Genomic DNA, 18,678 nt, shown 5'->3' with positions numbered 1-18,678 from the left:
GCAAGGAACGATGAAAGGAAAGACCCCAGGGTCCTTCGCCACCTGCCACGGAGACCGAGGCCATAGTAAGGACATGCCAAGGGTGGGCTCCTTACCTGCAGCCTGCGGAGGGCTCGGACCTTCTAGCCTTTTGGAGCACCCTGCCTTGTGCACCACCAAGGACAAGACTGACATCAGGCCCGAGAGCTTGGAAATTGGGGATTGGGCTACAGGACCTTGACGAGATAAGGCCACAAGTGAAGATGGTTCTGGATACACGGACATTTCATTACTCCCGACGGCCACCTGCTTCTCTGTCTCCCAGGAGAGACAGTGGTTTTCAACGTGAAGATAAAAACCCTGCCGGGTCTACTTGCAGAGGCAAAGTGATGACAAGCCTGCGTGCGGGGCACCGTGCAGGAGGGGCAGGGAGCAGGGGGCTCAGAGGGACGCATGCCCGTCAGTGTAGGCTCTCCTGTTTCCTGGACAACGGCTGTCGCCAGGCAGCGGAGCCTTGAGCGTCTGACCATACATCGGCCGGGACTCTTGGCGGCGGCGCTGTCGCCCCAGGGACATCGGGCCGGCGGCTACCTGGAGCTCTAAGACCACTGCCCTTGTCCAGCCCAGAGAAGGCCTCCAGGGCCAGGTCTGCTGGTACAAGTAAGCTAGCTGGATCCTTGAACAGCCCACAGAGGCCCCCGAATGGACCGAATGGACAGCCACACTTGGGGTAATTTGCAAATGCAAAAACAATTAAGTGGCTCCCACCAAAAGGCTTTTGGGAATGTTGAGATCCCAGGAGTTCAGATCACAGCGTCCCTCCTGGGTCCGAGGACTTTCCATAGCCTCGGGGAGCACATTGGGCCAGACAAACTCTGCCTGTAGAGCTACCTCAGGGCTTAAAGAAGGGCCCCACCTCCAAAAAGGGGGATATCCCACCAAGATTTAGCCAGTTTTCTCTGCCAACGCCACCAGCTCCACGAGGTGTGCACAAGCTAACCAGACTCAAACCAAGGGCTTTCCGGAGCCCCAGTCTCTGCCAGTCCGCAAAACACCCAACGGATTCTCTCGAGAAATGGAGCACGGCTAGGAAAACAGAGGAACCCGGAGCTCTGTGTTATTTTCGGGCTGCTTCCTTAACAGCTCTGAGCCTCAGTTTCCTGATCTGTAAAATGGGCAAATGACGCCCCCCCCCCCCAATTTACGAGGATCGCACGAGATAACACACAGGTGCTGTCACATGATGGGGAGCTCAGCTTACACGTTTGGAATATTAGGAATAAAACGAGAGGCTAACCGGGCCGCTAATTTGTAACATGCCGTTTCAGAGTCTCGGGAAAAGACAGATCAATTCAGGACAAGCAGAGAAGTCGAGTTGCGTGTGTCTTTCCTATCACACAAGGCAGCTCCTTCCGAGCCCTGGGAAGTATTTCCCAGTGAGCACCCTTTTGGGAAAGGCTGACGTCCGACTCCCTGCGTCCCTTGGGACCTTTAGAGGGAGCGTCCCAATGAGAGGGGGAGGTCTCTAATTTTCTTTCTGGATACAGGGCCATTCCCTTTCCTCCCATCTCCAAACCAAAAGGAGACTCGACCCCACTACAAAGGAATCCCAGAGACACAGGAGATGTGATTAATTCCCGTCTTAAACCAGGCGCCAAAGGAAGAGCTGAGAGTACAGGCTACACGGGTCGCCTCTACCGTCTGGCGTGGGTGGGCAGCTCTGGGAGGTGGGAGCGAGCCCCCAACCGTCTGCAGGTGTGGGAGGCGGTGAGACGCCACCCCTGCTTCTTGGGCCTGCGTCTCCACACACACTGCCATCTGACGGCTCCCGTGCGCTTACCAAGGAAACAAAACGTCTGTCCCTGCAGCTGGACAGTCAGCTTCCTGGGAAATTTGGGGGAGACATTACTTTTTCCTCTTGAATTCATTTTAAACAGTCTAAAAACTGGGTCAGCTTCACTCCATTGAGAGGAAAGTCCCTGCTCTGTGCCAAGCATCACGGGGCTTCATGCAGAGCCCCTCGAAGCCAGAACTCCGTTCTTCAGAGCGAAAGACAGAGCTGGCAGGGGAGCGGCTGCGGCTGGAATCCTGTCTGCCTCCCAAAGAATCCTGGGTTCAACACTGTGATTGATTCAGGACCGTTCGAAAGACACCCAAAATGTCCCCATAGCAGCTGGACCTGTAGCCGGTGGTGGGAGGTCCCCCGCACCCCACCTCCCAGCCCGTCCAACGCCTTCCGCTGGTCCTGAAGCATCTCTGCCCGACGGCATGTGCTTCTTCCTTCCCTTCCTTCTTCCCCTTCCTTCTTATTTCCCATTCAGTTCTTTTGCTTCCTTTCTTCTCTTTCTTATTCTTTTTTGAAGCCATTAAATTGTAACCAAGTAGAATTGGAACTAAGGTAGTCTAAGAAAACACTATTGGTCTCTAATGATGCAAAATGATGTAAATTAAGAGTGGTGGGTTCAGGGGTCCGGCAGACCCGGTGTGACTTGGCCACTGACGGGTCACTTTGCGGCCCTGGCCTTAGTTCCCTTGTCTATAATAATACCTGCCTCAGGGCTGTGTTGAGATGAAACCCCAGCACACGCGATGCATTCAGTGGCAGCTGTCTGACTGCTAACCCTAACCTAACCCTGGTCCTCAACGCCAGGGTCCCACCCCCGCTGAGTCCCCAGGCCTGACCATCCTCATGCTGGAGGCTCATTTCCCAGAAACACCAATGGGACTAGAGCACCAGAGAAAAAACCAAAACCCAAAACACAACAACTTTTGATGAGTTGGAAATAAAAAGTTGAAAAGTAAATACATTAATTAAAAAGCATAACATTTTAAAACTCACTGAAAATATTAGCTTAAGCTAATTAAATGATCCAGGAACTCGACATCATCACCCGGAGTTTGTTTCCAGAAAGTCTGGCTATTAAAAGGATGGGGGGCTTCCCCGGTGGCGCAGTGGTTGGGAGTCTGCCTGCCGATGCAGGGGACGCGGGTTCGTGCCCCGGTCCGGGAAGATCCCACATGCCGCGGAGCAGCTGGGCCCATGAGCCATGGCCGCTGAGCCTGCGCATCCGGAGCCTGTGCTCCGCAACGGGAGAGGCCACAGCAGTGAGAGGCCCGCGTACCGCAAAAAAAAAAAAAAAAAAAAAAAGGATGGGTTCTCTGGAGGTGATCCTGAGGTGTGTGCTTCTCTCCCTTGACAGATGAGGGGACGGTCAGTTTGCTGAGATGGGGGTTGGTGGCTGGCTGCACGTGGGCTTTAAACACACACGTGCACACTCACACTCACGCATGCTCACACACACGCATGCTCATACACACGCATGCTCATACACATGTATGATGTACACATGCATGCCCCCCACCCCAATGCACTTCTGCCCGGATATGGTCCAGCTCGATGGGGCAAATCTTGTAAAATTAAGACATCTCAAATCTACTGGAAATCAAATGCATCCCATCACGTCTATTATGTCCTTAGTTTACTTTTTTGGCCGTGCCACACGGCATGCGGGATCTTAGTTCTCTAAGCAGGGATGGAACCCAAGACCCCTCCCGTGGAAGCGCGGAGTCTTAACCACTGGACCGCCAGGGAAGTCCCACATCCGTTATGATCTGACGGTTGTCTAAGGAAAGCTGGTGGAGAGGACTACACAGCACCCGTGAGCACTCACTTCATTCATGGCCCATTTATAGTCAAGCAGGGACAGACTGCATTCATGTTCATCCCCACGACGTGGCTGAACGCGTGGCAGAGAGCAGGCGCTCTATAAAGTTCATTTCATAAAATAATCAGTAAACCCACATTCTAGAATGCTAAGAGGGTTTGGGTCATTGTTCAGGGTTCAGTCAAAGAGGAATTCACTTGCCTTTGGATAGCAGAGGTGTTTCTATCCAGATTAAAAAAGAAACACAAAGATTGCCCCTGGTAAGAGTAAACCAGGACTTCCCTGGCAGTCTAGTGGTTAAGACTCCACGCTTCCACTGCAGGGGGCGCGGGTGCGATCCCTGGTCGGGGAAATGCGATCCCTGGTCGGGGAACTAATATCCCGTGTGCCGTGCGGCATGGCCAAAAAAGAGAAACCGAAGCTCCACTGCACGATTTGGTTAAGGGCCTTACTGTCAGAAGTCCTCTGTCGTAGATCGGGCTCCGTCAGACGCTCGTGAGCAAGTTCCTAATCTGATTTACCGCCTATTCCCCTCCCGGGGGCCGGCCCTCCGACCCTGTGTGTGTACGTGATGTTAGCTAGTGGCTGATAAAAGGCCGAGTCAGTCAGTCCTTCCCGTGGACGCGGACAGCACGCACAGCCTCCTGGCCGCAGTATGGGCGCCACGATGGGAAGACACCACTCTGCGCCTGCTCATGCCTTCCTGTGCCTCAGTTTCCCCACTGGTAACACAGGGAGCTAGTCTGGACCACCTCTGAGGGCCCTGGAGTCTACGCGTCCCTTCCTCTCCGATCCCTCGGGAAGATCTGTGCTCCCTGCTTCTCCGACTGAGAGGCAACGGTGAGAGGCATCGCCTTGCGGAAACCCAGGAGTTCCCATTCATCGTTTTCTTTCTTGGGAAGAGGAAGAAATACACAAGGCATAGGGCCTATTGCAGTCAAGGAGAAAATTATAAAACACACAAAGCCTGTGCAACTAGAGCACGGATTTGTCAGTAAGTCACAGAAAACACACTTCTACAGATTCCACCCAACAGCGTCCATCCAGTTGTCAACGGGGGACGTGGCTGTGTTTTGGGTGCATCTGGACAAGGTCTTGAAGTACGGGGATCCCTCCTCCCATCTCTCTAGTGTCTGAATAACAACCCCCATCACGTGCACCACATTCGACAGTTTAGAACATGATTCCACGTTCATCATCCCATCCGGTCTTCATAACCAGCCTGTGAAAAGGGCCGAGTGGAGGGTCGGTCCTGTTTTGCAGATGAGGAAACAGAGGCTCAGGATGGTGAAGCAACAAGCCCCAAATCACCAGAAGTTCTGGGACGAAACAGAGGTGAGACCTGGAGCCTTCTGTTCCCTGTGCACCTGTCCCCTGCAGACTCAGGTGGAGTGGAGGTGTCTGGTCACCCCTGAGAGGGAAACTGGGGGGCGAGAGATGCCCTTGGAACCAAGCATCTCCTGCCCCTATTTGCTGATGCAAGAAATCCCTTTAACCAAAGGCTCAGTCATTTATTCTATCATCAGAAATTCTCAAAACACAGGACTTGGGCTTCCCTGGTGGCGCCGTGGTTGAGAGTCCGCCTGCCGATGCAGGGGACAAGGGTTCGTGCCCCAGTCCGGGAGGATCCCACATGCCGCGGAGCGGCTGGGCCCGTGAGCCATGGCCGCTGAGCCTGCGCGTCCGGAGCCTGTGCTCCGCAACGGGAGAGGCCACAACAGTGAGAGGCCCGCGTACCGCAAAAACAAAAACAAAAAACAACACAGGACTTAAATTCTCATGGAGGAATAAATGACTGATTCTGGTTTGTCCTGTTTTACAAAGACCAGGCTGTGTCAGATTGTGGTCCAAGCACCTCCGTCCCTCATCATCTTGGCTAAAGTCAGTCTGGCTGCCTCTCTCAAAGTAGCGTCCCTGAAGCCACACACCAAGACCAGCTCTTGGTTACAAATCCCCAGCCCCAGCCCGGCCCACGTGTGTTAGCCCCGGGTTTAGACACACAGAGGCGTCCTCAGTAGGACACACCCTTTGCTGTAATTTATGAAGGGGCCTCTCGGGAGCCTACCGGCAAATTTGCACCTAATGTTTAGACTGCGGGGCCTCCGAGGTACCCTCCCCATCACGTATCAGAACACAACAACGGGAAGCATTCAGTAGCAAAGGCATTGACAGACATGCAGGGCAAACACAGCAGCAGAGGAATCCGACTGCATGTACCATGCTGCTTGTAGATGGGGGGTTTCCTATAGATGTTATCTTTGACGCCAGTGTCTGGGAAAGAAGAAAGAAAAAAAAAAAGGAGAGAACAGCAGGGTGAGCAAGCAAATTGTGGTGGTTTCCATCCTACCGCTTCTGTGTGAGCAGCAATCCGTCACCCAGATTTAGGGTCCCCAGCAAGGATCTGGCTCCCGCCCCGGAGCCTGGCACCCAGGCCTCACAGCGCACGTCAGCCTCGCTCAGCCCCGACGCCACCCGCCGTGTGAAGGGGGGCAGAGGGACAGAGGCGGCTGGAGCGGGCGTCCAGCGACGACTGTGACCCGGTCAGCCCCGCTCTCTCCAGCCCGTTCTCAGGGGGGCAGCCACGCCTCCCTGGTGTTTGTGGAGATTCAGGAGAAACTCAAACACGTGCCAGTTTGGGGATGCGCACACCCATCTGCGGACTTTTAAAGCATCTCGGAATTTAGGGGTGAGGGAGACGGGGAGGCTCGGGGACCACGCCACCCCCGAGAGGCACGGCAGCCCGCTCCCGCCCCCCTGCCCCGACAGCTCAGGGGCGGACAGACGGTCCGCCTGGCGAGCGGCCGTGTGTCCTGGGCGCCTACCTGGGACGTGGAAGTGGCGAGGAGCCTGCTGGTAGGTGGAGGGGGGAGGCTTGTTGTCTGAGAGCACGGAGAGGCTGGAGGTGCTCCGGCCACTTTCACTGCCTCCAGACGGGAAAGCAAAGCCGGCAGACAGAAGGCGGGAAGGGAAAAGCAGAGGAGAGCATTTCAAGCATGAAAGTGAGCCCCTCTCCGCTGCCCAGGGAGAGGGACCCTCACCGACACCTCCAGGTGGGCCCCACGGCTTGTTAATCCAACCTCGAGGGACCCCCTTCGCTGGCCCCGTGGTGAGGGAACAGGTACGCCCAGGGCAGAGCCCGTATTGGTTCCCAGTTCCTGCAAAGTCTGGCCTGGCCGTCGGCAGAGCTCCCTCTCCTTGGGACGGGCACAGCCCACTGCTGCTCTGCCGTGGCTGCCATTGGAACCCAGAAAGTCACAAATTCACCAAAAGTAAGCATCCCCCCCACGCCCACGTCCTGAGTATCCTTGCGTAAAAAGATGCGGATTTCTTGGAGAATTCACAAACTAGCCATTCAGAATCGGGATTAAAGGGCTAGAACTCATCTACATCTGTCCTGAAGAGCCACTGAGTAAGATCCGATCAGCCACAGGAGAATAAGAGACCACTGGTGTTAATCAGATGCCACGTTCCCAAATAAAGCGATTTTTTTGCCCAGTTAAACGGAAAGAGTCCTCGGATTCCGGCCCCGAGTTCTATCCCGTCGGGACTGTCATTTCTGTTCTGCGAACAAGGTTGGATTATCAAGTCACAAATTTAGACAGCCGTGGCCACCCGCCGGTCCTACCTGCCCCCCCCCACGCCTACTGAGAGATGGGGTGGTACACAGGGGGTGACGGGCGTCGGACACGGCACGAAAGGCACACGGCTCCTTTAGCGAGACACGCGAAGGCACAGCGCATTCCCCCCCTTTAGCCCCGGGAAACCCTCGCCCGTTATGTGACAGCTTGGCGAAGGGAGACGGACACCCCGACGTGAAAATCCCCCCGGTTGGGAGCCGCAGGACCCCGAGGTGACGTGGTGATGAGGCAGAGTGAGCGCTGGGCCCAACCTGGAGGTGGGCTAACGGGGGGAGACGCGGTAGCCGGGCTCGTGGGGGACGCTCTCGCCTGGCGGAAGGGCGCGCTGAGGGCAAAGGGGGGCCCGCGGGGCGGGGTGGGCTCAGCAGACCACGGCCACGGCCTGAACCAGGCTGAGGCCACACGGGGGCTGCTGACTACAACTTGAGCATCTCCCTGGGTGCGGCACCAACGTCACCTGTCGGCGTGGACGGAGCTTCAGGTAGATGACTGCCCCCCTCTCGGGGCATGAACCCTGCTTCTCCCTTAGCTGCCGCCTTCCAGCACGGCACAGAGCCTCCCGGAGCCTCACGCCAGGCCAGACTCCTGCACCCGGGGAGACCACACCCACGGGCACATAAAGAAAACCTCAGATCCGTTCCGCCGGCTGTGGCTCGTGCTTCTCCAGGGGCAGCGGAGCACGGTGGAAGCAGGGGCCTCACATTCATCTGCTCGGACCCTGGGGCAGCCGAGGACGCTCACTTACGACGGCACCACTGTGCCCGGCACGTCTTGACCCAGCTTCCAGTGGCCTGTTTCTCTCCACCCCTGCCCAGGTGGCTGGAGTCTCTAACATGTCACGGAACTCCTGCCCACCCCCCGCCTCAGTCCCCAGGCCCACCGTGCAGTGTCTGACCTCACAGGCAAGACTCTGTGTGTGTGTGTGCGCATATGTGCGTGCACGCGCGTGCACGCACATATGCGCACACGTATCTGAGGAGGCCCACGGCTTTCACCAGGGTCAGGAGGCACCATGCGGTGGCCACACTGGGCTCTCAGGCCCCCCTTACACCTGCCATCCAGGGGCCTCTACACCGGTCAACAGACTCTTAAGACCTTGGACCTGACCCAGAATGCCTCTGCTTCTCCCCCATCCCCTTCTGGACTTCCTTTCCAACCCTCCCCACCTGTGCAGACCCTTCCTGGGTCAAGGCTCAAGTGCAAAGCCTTCCCAGAGAACAGAGCCCAGCTGACCATTCCCTTCTCTAGACACGCACCTGCCTGCCCGTTCACCGTGTTGCTAAATGATCATCAAATGCGCCCTCACACAGACCCTACACGGGGCCTCTCGCAGCACTTTGCTCACGACGGCCCAGCGGCCACGCCACCACGACTGCCTTTTGCAGGGGCCGGTGTCCGGGTGAGGCCCGGCCTCAGGTGCTGCTCTGAGGGCCAGCTTCTCCCGTGGGCCTTGGGGGCAAAACCCCCAACCACTGATGTCACCGGGGATGGGGGAAAGCCAGAGGTCACCCAGCTGAGCGGCAACTTTGAAAAGGCACGGAGCCCCTCGGGCCAAGGTGCGTGGCTTCTCCTGGAGATGGGTCAGGACCGAGGCCGCTTCTGACCTCTGCCAGGGAGGGGCCCTCAGCGTCCTCAGGGAGACGCGAGGATGCCGGGAAGGGGACCTCTCAGAGCCGGGGAACCCCGGCCGGTGAGCGGCCACCTCGCCTGTTTGTCCAAATTGATGCCTTGTTGCAAAGCAGCTCCGGGCAGCACGGAGCCTTCCTGCGGCCCCCAAGTCATTCCCGCCGTTACTTTACGCACCACCGGCGCGTTGCCACGCAGGTGTTGTCTAAACGCCTTACTTTATTTGGGTTTCACCCGTTTTCCCCTTTTGTATCTGAGGATCCGTCCAGGACACCAGGCGACACTGGTCCTCACGCGTCCTCAGGCTCCCCTGGGCTGTGACCGTTCCTCAGACTCTCCTTGCGTTTCACGGCCTTGGCAGTTTTGAGAAGTGCTGGTCGGTGTTTCGCAGCCTGTCCCTCAGCTGGGGTTCGTCAGATGCTTTTCTCGTGATTGGACGGGGGTCACGGTTTGGGAGGAAGAGCACAGAGGGGAGGCGCCCCCCTCCCATCACGTCAGGGGCACCGCCATCCACGTGGTCGACCACTGCGATTGACCTTGACCCCACGGCCGAGGTCGTGCTGGCCAGGATTCTCCCCGTCCAGCTCCTCCCACACCCCCACTCTGTGCTCCTTGGGAGGGGGCCGCCGTGCACAGCCCACACCTGACACGGGGCGGGGGGGCCCTCCTGGAGGGTGGAGGGTCCATGTGAATGATTGGGGATTCTTCTGCCGGGAGTTTGTCTCTTCTCCCCCAGTTACTTATTTATCCAATCGTTCCTTTATATCGGTGTGGACGCGCGGATGTTTGTACTTTGCTTTACGATCCAACACTGTGTCCTTCATTCTGCTGCTCAGCTGTCCCGGCTCTGCCCTCAGGAGCCCCCTCACTTGCTCCTGTGGATCTGCTCAAGGTGACCAGAGGCGAGGCCAGCCCCCAGCCCCTTGCAGGGACCCCATGGGTCACCAAGACATGGGTGGGTTTCCACCTGCCCCTCTCACTGCCACGTGCCACCTGAGTCAGCCAGAGCCACCAGGTGGAGGGCCCCAGAATGGGGGCGAGATGCAGAGATGGCTACGGGCGCAGCGGGTGGGTGGGGGAGTGGCCTTGACCTGAGGTTCCGCAGCTGCAGCCCCTCCTCTCCCTCTCACGCCCTGTCGGGAGCAGGCTCGGCAGTCACTTCCCGTCACTGCCCAGCAAGACGGTTTCGGCAGCATCACTTCCGCTTGCACGCACCTGCGGTGCCGCGGCCTCTGAGCCTTAACAGCTGAGAAGTCAGTCTTAAACCCGACACTGTCCTGGGAGACACTGGGGACTGAAATTCATACTAAAGCGTAAACGGCTGTCACTGGCACCTACGCTGCACGCGGGTCCCGGGAGGAGGGTGGCCCCAGGCACCAGGACGCGGTGGGAAGGTGTGTCTGGGATGGGGGAGGGTGGGAAGGAGGGGCACCTGGCCAGCTCAGGGCAAGCGCTGGCCTCTCCTTGGTGAGCCCTCCACCCACAGTGCCGTCCAGAGGGAGAATCTCCACCTAAGGAGCCAAAGAAGCTGAAGAGGCTGTGAGGAGGGACCAGGGAAGGCTCTTCCGCAGAGCGTGGGTGGATGCCAGGTCCCGTGACCAGCTGAGGAGAGGGCAGGTGGCCCCTGGCACAGCTGGCTGCAGAGTGCCCACGGGCTGGGATGCGCCAGAGCCCGTGGGCCTCAGTGAGAGGTGTCGGGGAGAAGTGGTGGCCCCACGGCCAGCAGGTGGATGCACCTGGTGAACGAGGGCCTGCCTCTGGGCTCTGCCCAGCGACCTGTCCCTGAGCCTTGGTCTCCCCAGGGGTGAGTCCTGGCAAAAGGCCGGGGCTCCTGAGGTCACAGACGGCCCTTGAAGTCAGCAGGGGGCAGAGCCGTGGGTGCCAGGCTCCCCTGCATCCTGCACCAGAGAGGAGGGCAGGGGGCTTTGTCTAATTTCTGAACAAAGAGAACTGGGACCCCGAATAGCCAAAGCAATCTTGAGAAAGAAAAACAGAGCTGGAGGAATCAGGCTCCCCGACTTCAGACTATACTACAAAGCTACAGTAATCAAGACAGTATGGTACTGGCACAAAAACAGAAATATAGATCAATGGAACAGGATAGAAAGCCCAGAGATAAACCCATGCACATATGGTCACCTTATTTTTGATAAAGGAGGCAAGAATATACAATGGAGAAAAGACAACCTCTTCAACAAGTGGTGCTGGGAAAACTGGACAACTACATGTGAAAGAATGAAATTAGAACATTCCCTAACACCATACACAAAAATAAACTCAAAATGGACTAAAGACCTAAATGTATGGCCAGACACTATAAAACTCTTAGAGGAAAACACAGACAGAAGACTCTATGACATAAATCACAGCAAGATCCTTTTTGACCCACCTCCTAGAGAAATGGAAATAAAAATAAACAAATGGAACCTAATGAAACTTAAAAGCTTTTGCACATTAAAGGAAACCATAAACAAGATGAAAAGACAACCCTCAGAATGGGAGAAAGTATTTGCAAATGAAGCAACTGACAAAGGATTAATCTCCAAAATATACAAGCAGCTCATGCAGCTCAATATCCAAAAAACAAACAACCCAATCCAAAAATGGGCAGAAGACCTAAATAGACGTTTCTCCAAAGAAGACATACAGATTGCCAACAAACACATGAAAGAATGCTCAACATCATTAATCATTAGAGAAATGCAAATCAAAACTACAATGAGGTATCATCTCACACCAGTCAGAATGGCTATCATCAAAAAGTCTACAAACAATAAATGCTGGAGAGGGTGTGGAGAGAAGGGAATCCTCTTGCACTGTTGGTGGGAATGTAAATTGATACAGCCACTATGGAGAACAGTATGGAGGTTCCTTAAAAAACTACAAATAGAACTACCATATGACCCAGCAATCCCACTACTGGGCATATACCCTGAGAAAACCATAATTCAAAAAGAGTCATGTACCAAAATGTTCATTGCAGCTCTATTTACAATAGCCAGGACATGGAAGCAACCTAAGTGTCCATCGACAGATGAATGGATAAAGAAGATGTGGCACATGAATACAATGAAATATTACTCAGCCATAAAAAGAAACGAAACTGAGTTATTTGTAGTGAGGTGGATGGACCTAGAGTCTGTCATACAGAGTGAAGTAAATCAGAAAGAGAAAAACAAATACCGTATGCTAACACATATATATGGAATCTAAAAAAAAAAAAAAAGGGTTCTGAAGAAACTAGGGGCAGGACAGGAATAAAGACGCAGACGTAGAGAATAGACTTGAGGACACGGGGAGGGGGAAAGGTAAGCTGGGATGAAGTGAGAGAGTGGCATGGACATATATCCACTACCAAATGTAAAATAGATAGCTAGTGGGAAGCAGCCGCATAGCACAGGGAGATCAGCTCGGTGCTTTGCGTCCACCTAGAGGGGTGAGATAGGGAGGGTGGGAGGGAGACGCAAGAGGGAGGAGATATGGGAATATATGTATACGTGTAGCTGATTCACTTTGTTATACAGCAGAAACTAACACACCATTGTAAAGCAATAATAAATACTCCAATAAAGATGTTAAAAAAAAAAAAAAAAAAGAGAACTGGGGGCCAAAGCAGTCAGGAGGGAACCGGAGCAGAGCCCTGCCCACCGCGGGGCCAGTGCCCACCCGGAGCAGACCGCAGGGCACCGTGCCCCCTGACCTCAGGGACACCATTGGAAGGGCTATGACATTTAGAAATGTGGTTTCTAAACCACATTTTGGTGGGCAGTGGGGTGGGGGCCTGCCTGCCCCGCCTGCCCCCAGCACAGGATGGAAGGAAGGGCCTCGTTGCTCCTGCCTGAGGTGAGTGGGCTGCCCTCTCCTCGGCCTCCCTCCCTGGCCCTCTCTCATGTGGCTGAGGACGCGGTGCTGCAGGCCGGGGGCAGCTGCCCAGGGGGCCCGTCCTGGGCTGAGGTCGCCTGACGCAGTAAGAACTCGAGGTGGAGGCTCCTAAGGGGCAGCGTCTGTGATGGCCCCTGCCCCACCTGGACGGACGTAGGCAAAACCTCCCCCAGGCAGCCAGCCCAGCCCACAAGGGGCTGCCCCGGGGCGCGAGGCTAGAGCAGCCAAGAGGGCGAGGGTCCTGCCGTCTGGCCTCGCCTCTGGGCCGCACCTCTGCCAGGGACCCCAAAGCAGGGCCACATCAGGCGGGAGGAAAGCCCTGTGCTCTTCTGACCTTCAAGCAAAGGAAGAAGAGGTATCTCTCCTTGGTGACCTGCTGTGACTTGTCTAAATGTCAAATTCACTCCAGTTTGCAGTGAGTCTTCTGTCCACCTCTGGGTGAGGGCACACTCCGGCCACGCGACACCCTTGTGCCACGCGGGTGTGCAAGAGGCCCTGTGGGCTGCTCTCCCGCTCACAGGATTTTGGGCTTTGCTGCTTCTCAGAAGAGTCAGTACGTCCAGAACAGGCCATGAGCTGTGGGCATAGGTCCACTAAGAGGAGAGGAAGGCACCCCGATGACCAGGGGTTCTCTTCTCAGTTAGGCTGATGGAGTCAGGCAAACAGGTGATGATGACAATGAGAACCGTCCAAGTTCCAAGGAGCCCCGCCGGGTGACCATCCAATGATGGAATAATCCAGCCGAGCTGTCCTCCCTTGGCCCCTCGGGGACAGATGATTCTCTTGAAACTTTCACCACTCAGTAACTGTAAGGAACGGGGACCTTAACACGCGTCTGGGGGAATCAGCAAGAGATCATTGCTGCTCCTCTCGTGCCCTGGGAGTCTTTCCATGGTGTATTAATCAGCTAGGGCTGCATAACAAAGGACCACACCTGCAGAGGCTGGAAGTCCCAGAGGTCTGGCAAGCCTTGGTTCTGGGTGAGGCCTCTCTTCTGGCTGAAGACAACTGTTCTGTCCTCACGTGGCCTCTCCTCTGAGCGCGTGCAGAGAGAGCGTCTGTTCCTCTTCGTAAATGCCACCCATGCTATCAGATTAAGGCCCCACCTGTATGACCTCATGTAACCCTAATAACCTCCTAAAGACCCCTTCTCCAAACGCAGTCACACTGGTGGTTGGGACTTCAACGTATGAATTTGGGGGGACGTAATTCAGCCCGTAATATACGGACTGAAAAGGAATTGGTCCTTTTCCTGGTGTGATTCACACACGCGTGCCCGGGCGTGGGTGGGGAAGGAGGGTAGGTCTGCGCCCTGGGAGGAGTTGCAGCCGTGCGGGGTACGCCTCCCGCCCGGCCACCAGGAGCTGAGGTCGTGGACGTCTCCACCCTCTGTGCCTTAGCACTTGCTCCCGACAAGCACAGCTAGCGGTCCCCGCACCTGCCGAGCTGACGTGGGAAAGAAAAGGAGACGACTTAGGGAAAGGCTCTGGGCACCAGCCCAAGGGTGGGCGCTGGGTAGGTCCTAGACCCCTCTTCCTGCCTCGCCGCTTGCTCCCTGACACAAGTTACTTCCTGGGAACGTGTACACGCCGACAGAGCTGGACACACAGGACGCAAAGCGGGGAGCATGGGCGTGGGACATGGGCTCGGGGAAGCCATGCGGCGCACACGGGACAGCGAGACACAGACGCACGGCCGGCCCTGCACCACAGCCCGCAGCCCTGAGCGCCTTACCTCGGAAGTAGGGGATGTAATGATGTCTGAACACGGAGGTAGGGCTTGGGTGTTGGGACAGGGACAGGCAGCTACTGGTACCAACACTCACAGTACCAGCTGCGGGCAACAGAGAACAAGTCAGAATCGGCCCTGCGCTCGGGGCCACAAAGCCGCAAAATATTCCTAGCCCCGCTCTGCTAGGAACATTTGTGCTTCCTCTCTTGAGGAATGCACACCTTTCTGAGGCACCTGAAGGGGCGCCGCTAAGTACACTTTGGGCCAGTCTGCCCCGGGTTCCGAGTGAGGAAGCCCTGCCCTCTGGGGTCAGGGTGGCAGCGCCCCCAGGCCTGCTGGGTGGGAGCTGCTGGCCCCTGAGCCCTGCCCACTGCCCCACTTAGGGGGCTCCTTGGGACCCAGGGCCCAGGTGGAGGGCAGATGGCCAGACCAGGGAGTGATCTGTCACCTGACAGGTGCCCCGGCCTTGCCCAGGAGAGATTTGGGTCTCAGCTCTGGGGTGACCACCTGACCAGGCACAACCAACAAGGCCAGAAGACCCAAATATGGTGGGCAGGGCTCAGCAGAGGCTGACAGCCCTTCTCCTGGGCTCACCTGCTCGCCTGGTCACTCGCTCACTCACTCATTCATTCATTCATTCATTCCCTCACTCACCCACTTTCCAAACATCTACCGAGCAGTGTGTACCAGGCACATTGCAGGGAGTCCATGAAAATAACTTTGCAAATGAATGAGTTGTGATTTTTCCACAAGGGCTGCAAAAATCAGAGTTGAGTCCATGGAGGTGAGGATAGAGCCATGCAACAGCTGGCCGAGGAGGAGATGTTTGGCAAAAATCCCTCAAGAAGCGGCCTGTGTGTGGAGTCCCTGTGGCTCGGACACACTGAGGGCAACGCGGATTTTTAAAAGGGAAAGGAATGGAACATAGCTGGGCGCCAGGCGGGGGATGAGGTGGGATGGGGTAGAGGGTCCTCCTCGGGCTTCTCCCCACTGGGAGGGGGCTGGCAGTGGCCCCTGGGGACAGCTGTCTTTGGGGCCACTAACCCAGCTACCGGTGAAGTGTCAATGCATGTGCTGACTCTAGCTTCTGTGCGTTGGTTTTGTCTCCACAGAGCAAACCTTCCCAGAGCCACGCGAGCTTTCCACTAAGTGATCTCTGGTCTCCTGTCCTTCGTGCCGGTTCACCTTCCTGACATCTCCTGCTACTAACACGTGAGCTGGATTCTATGTGCTCAGCGCTGCCTTGTGGGCGTCACGGGACGGCTCCTCTAACCAACGGGGTAACCGGCTGCCCCTGCACTTAACCTCCCTGCCCCGGCACGAGAGGGCCTTTTCATTCATTAAAAGGACGGGCTCTCCATCGCCCACTGGCAATCCCACGCCCTGTCGGTCGTTTCTCCAGGTGCTAAAGTAAGAGACAGACTCATAAGAGGAAAAGCCACAAGAAGCAGAGCTTCACGGGGGTAAAAGAGGCCGCGGGGGCGTGTACCTGGACGGCTGTAGTGCTGGGGCGACCGCAAGGTCGGGGTGTAACGGCCGAGGCTGACCGACCCGGTGGAGCTCGGGCTGGAGGTCCGGCACTGCTTGTAGGAGCGGTCATCCTGATACCCCTGGGAGAAGACAGCCTGGTGAACCCCGGCGCCGAGAGCACCGCCCACCCGTATCCACCCACCCCTCCGCCCTCCACTCGGCGTTTGCTCTCCTGACCCAAGAGGCTGACTCAACACGGCCCCAGGACGCAGTCCCCCCACCTTCCAGGGCACATCTGAAGAGCCAGACGGGGGGCTGGCCTTGGTGCTGACACTCCCCTGGGCCTGAGCATCGTCCCCGTGCCTGCCAGGTACTGGAGGGCAGGGTCCCGCCCACGCCTCCAGCAGCCCCTCCTTGTAGCTGGGGCTCCCACAGAGGAGGCAGAGGCACCTGCATCCACCTCCGTCTTTCAGCTCCCCTCTCGCCCCATCCTTCCCGGCACCCAAGGCCCCTCGGAACACAGTTTGAGAACCACTGAGATTCTGTATTCCCCCCAGCCTTGATAGGGGCTCCCCAGGAGCGGGCAGTAAGAAGAAGGCCCCCGCCCCGGCCCAGAAGCCCAGCTGAGTCAGACCCACAAGCACTGACAACGCAGACTCCATTCAAGCAGGATGGCCACTGTCTGGGGTGGTCAGGGCAGGTGACAGGTGGCATGAGATGGCGTGGCACTATGGCACGGGGGCAGAGCAGACCGCCCGCCTGCCACAGCTCGGCACGTTGGCCTCAGTCACGACACGGGCCAGCGTCCTGCCGTGGGGTGGACGCTGCCGCTCTGCCCCTCCAGGCTGGCGTGGGATGAGTAATGGAAGAGTCTGGGTCTGGCGCTCACGGCTCCCACGCCCTTCCAAGCTGACCTCCCGCCTCCTAGGGCTTGCTCTTTAGCAGAACCCACGGAGCCACTGTCCTTAAAGCTTGCCTGTGTGCCCACCTGCACGCTCCGCTCAGGCAGCCCTCATGCTGGGAGCACACCTGCCAGGCCCCACCCATGCCTCACCCCGAGCCCCTTCGGCCCGGCCCATCCTGGCCATGGGCACACACTCTCTCCCCTGGGATGGCTGCAGCCCTGCCGTCTAGCCTCCATCCCCAGGCATCCTCTGCACAGCCCCGCTGGCCAGCTGACATCATACAGATGTCCTATCTTCTCGCCTGCCCTGTGCCCGGGGCTTGCGGCCACACGTGGGCGTGGCAGCTCGGTGCTAGCCGCCCACGTGCAGGCTTCGGCTGTCGCGTTCCTGGACCCGAGGTCTGATGCCCACGCAGACTGGAGTCTGACTGGTGGCTGTCTACGTCGCGGATCAGTTTTGAGAAACGAGAAAAAAGAGCGGGATGCTAACCCGTGCTATTTGATAGAGAAATGCTTCCAGCACGTTTATCCTCGAGGACCCAAGATATTCCCATAAGTCCCACCTGGAGGCGCATGACGTAGCCCAGGCTAACCCAGCCCCTGGACTTCTTCTCTAAAGAAAGCCGTGACCCAGACCTCAGGTCAGACACAGGTGTCCCAGGTGTCCGTATCGCAGGGCCGGCAGACACAAGGGAAGCATGCAGATGGGATACGATTATAAAAATAACCAACGCCGAGGAGGAAGCCCCAGCCTCAGAGGGTCACGGCCTGATGCCACAGGCAGAGGCCACAGTCAAGGGCCTGGGAGACCCTCCAGGGGAGCCCCGGTTGGTTATCTTTACCATCCGGGCGGCAGTGCCACGAGCAAACGGGGTGGGCCGGGGGCGGTTACCTCGGGCGGCGTCGGCGAGAGCAGCCGTGGGGACTGTGGACACAACACAGAGTTACCCGTTAGGCCCGGCGCCTGGTGGTCACTCGGGGAGGAGAGCGCCCCGGCCCAGGCTCATCTGCACCACGGACCCTCCTCCACGTGGCAGGGAACCCCAGCACGAGACCCAACACACGTCCCAAAACCTTTTTGGAGACACACAGGAAAAGGTCCCCAAGACAGTCCTCTCTGAGGATGAGCCTGGACCTTGTCTCATCCTGGCCCGCCCCCGCCCTGCCTCTCCCCCACGAGGACTCATTTCTGAAGGGAAGACTGTTGGCTCTGGGCGTTGGGTGGCCACACCCTGCGAGCCCATCACCCTCGGGTTTCTTCCGAAGAGAGAAAAGGGGTCCAGAGGAAGGAAGCACGATTCGGAGCCTTGGGGCTTGGGGTGAGGACCAGTGTGCGGGGTAGGGGGGTCATCGGGGCCCTGGGGAGTGGTGACCGGCCTCCCCGGCCAGGCACCTCCCGCTGGAGCAGGTGAGCACCACCTGCCACCTACTGACGTGTTGCCAGGACTTAGGGAGGGAGCGCCTGGCAGAAGGGGCCCTGGAAACAGGGCTTCCAGGCAGGAAAGCTCACCTGTCTCCCCCTCTCCTGGACAGGTAGGAAGACGCTGTGGAGAGTTTCCAAGGAGGAGCCCTGGCGACTGGGGACATTTTCTCGTACCGTTAGAACGGCAAGGGGAAAGTGTTTCCCAATCTTCCCATTTCATTGAAGGGGAGACTGAGGCTCAGAAAGGCTGGCAGATCTCTGTGCTTCCAGCCCACTGCCCTTCCCTCCGCTAGCTTCCCACACTCGGATGAACTGCTGGAAGGCTGCCGTTCCAGAGAAGCAGGGGAAGCGGTCCGGCCC

The 18,678-nt window shown here is 57.3% G+C and overlaps 1 protein-coding gene across 10 annotated transcripts in view; it reads right to left on the bottom strand.

Moving 5' to 3' along the window:
* ABLIM2 (actin binding LIM protein family member 2) overlaps positions 1 to 18,678 on the bottom strand; it is a 138,065-nt gene that overhangs the window by 35,141 nt on the left and 84,246 nt on the right. For 3 of the 10 annotated variants that reach the window (XR_012331841.1, XR_012331842.1, XM_033856635.2), the window contains exons 11-14: positions 16,011 to 16,131; positions 14,525 to 14,623; positions 6,467 to 6,568; positions 5,862 to 5,915 (exon numbers count right to left, since the gene is read on the bottom strand). Coding sequence is in view for 2 of the 10 variants with exons in the window: in XM_033856635.2 (XP_033712526.1) it covers positions 5,862 to 5,915; positions 6,467 to 6,568; positions 14,525 to 14,623; positions 16,011 to 16,131 (376 nt within the window). In the remaining 8 variants the exon portion in view is untranslated. Of the gene's footprint in view, positions 1 to 5,861; positions 5,916 to 6,466; positions 6,569 to 14,524; positions 14,624 to 16,010; positions 16,132 to 17,787; positions 17,821 to 18,678 lie in introns of all 10 variants that reach the window. The other 7 variants (XR_012331844.1, XR_012331846.1, XR_012331847.1 and 4 more) reach the window with 4 other exon arrangements.

Source organism: Tursiops truncatus, chromosome 5, assembly GCF_011762595.2.
Source record: "Tursiops truncatus isolate mTurTru1 chromosome 5, mTurTru1.mat.Y, whole genome shotgun sequence".
NCBI classification, from domain to species: Eukaryota; Metazoa; Chordata; class Mammalia; order Artiodactyla; family Delphinidae; genus Tursiops; species Tursiops truncatus.
The sequence above is the reverse complement of the archived record's forward strand: the minus strand, read 5'-3'. Positions and strand labels throughout refer to the sequence as shown.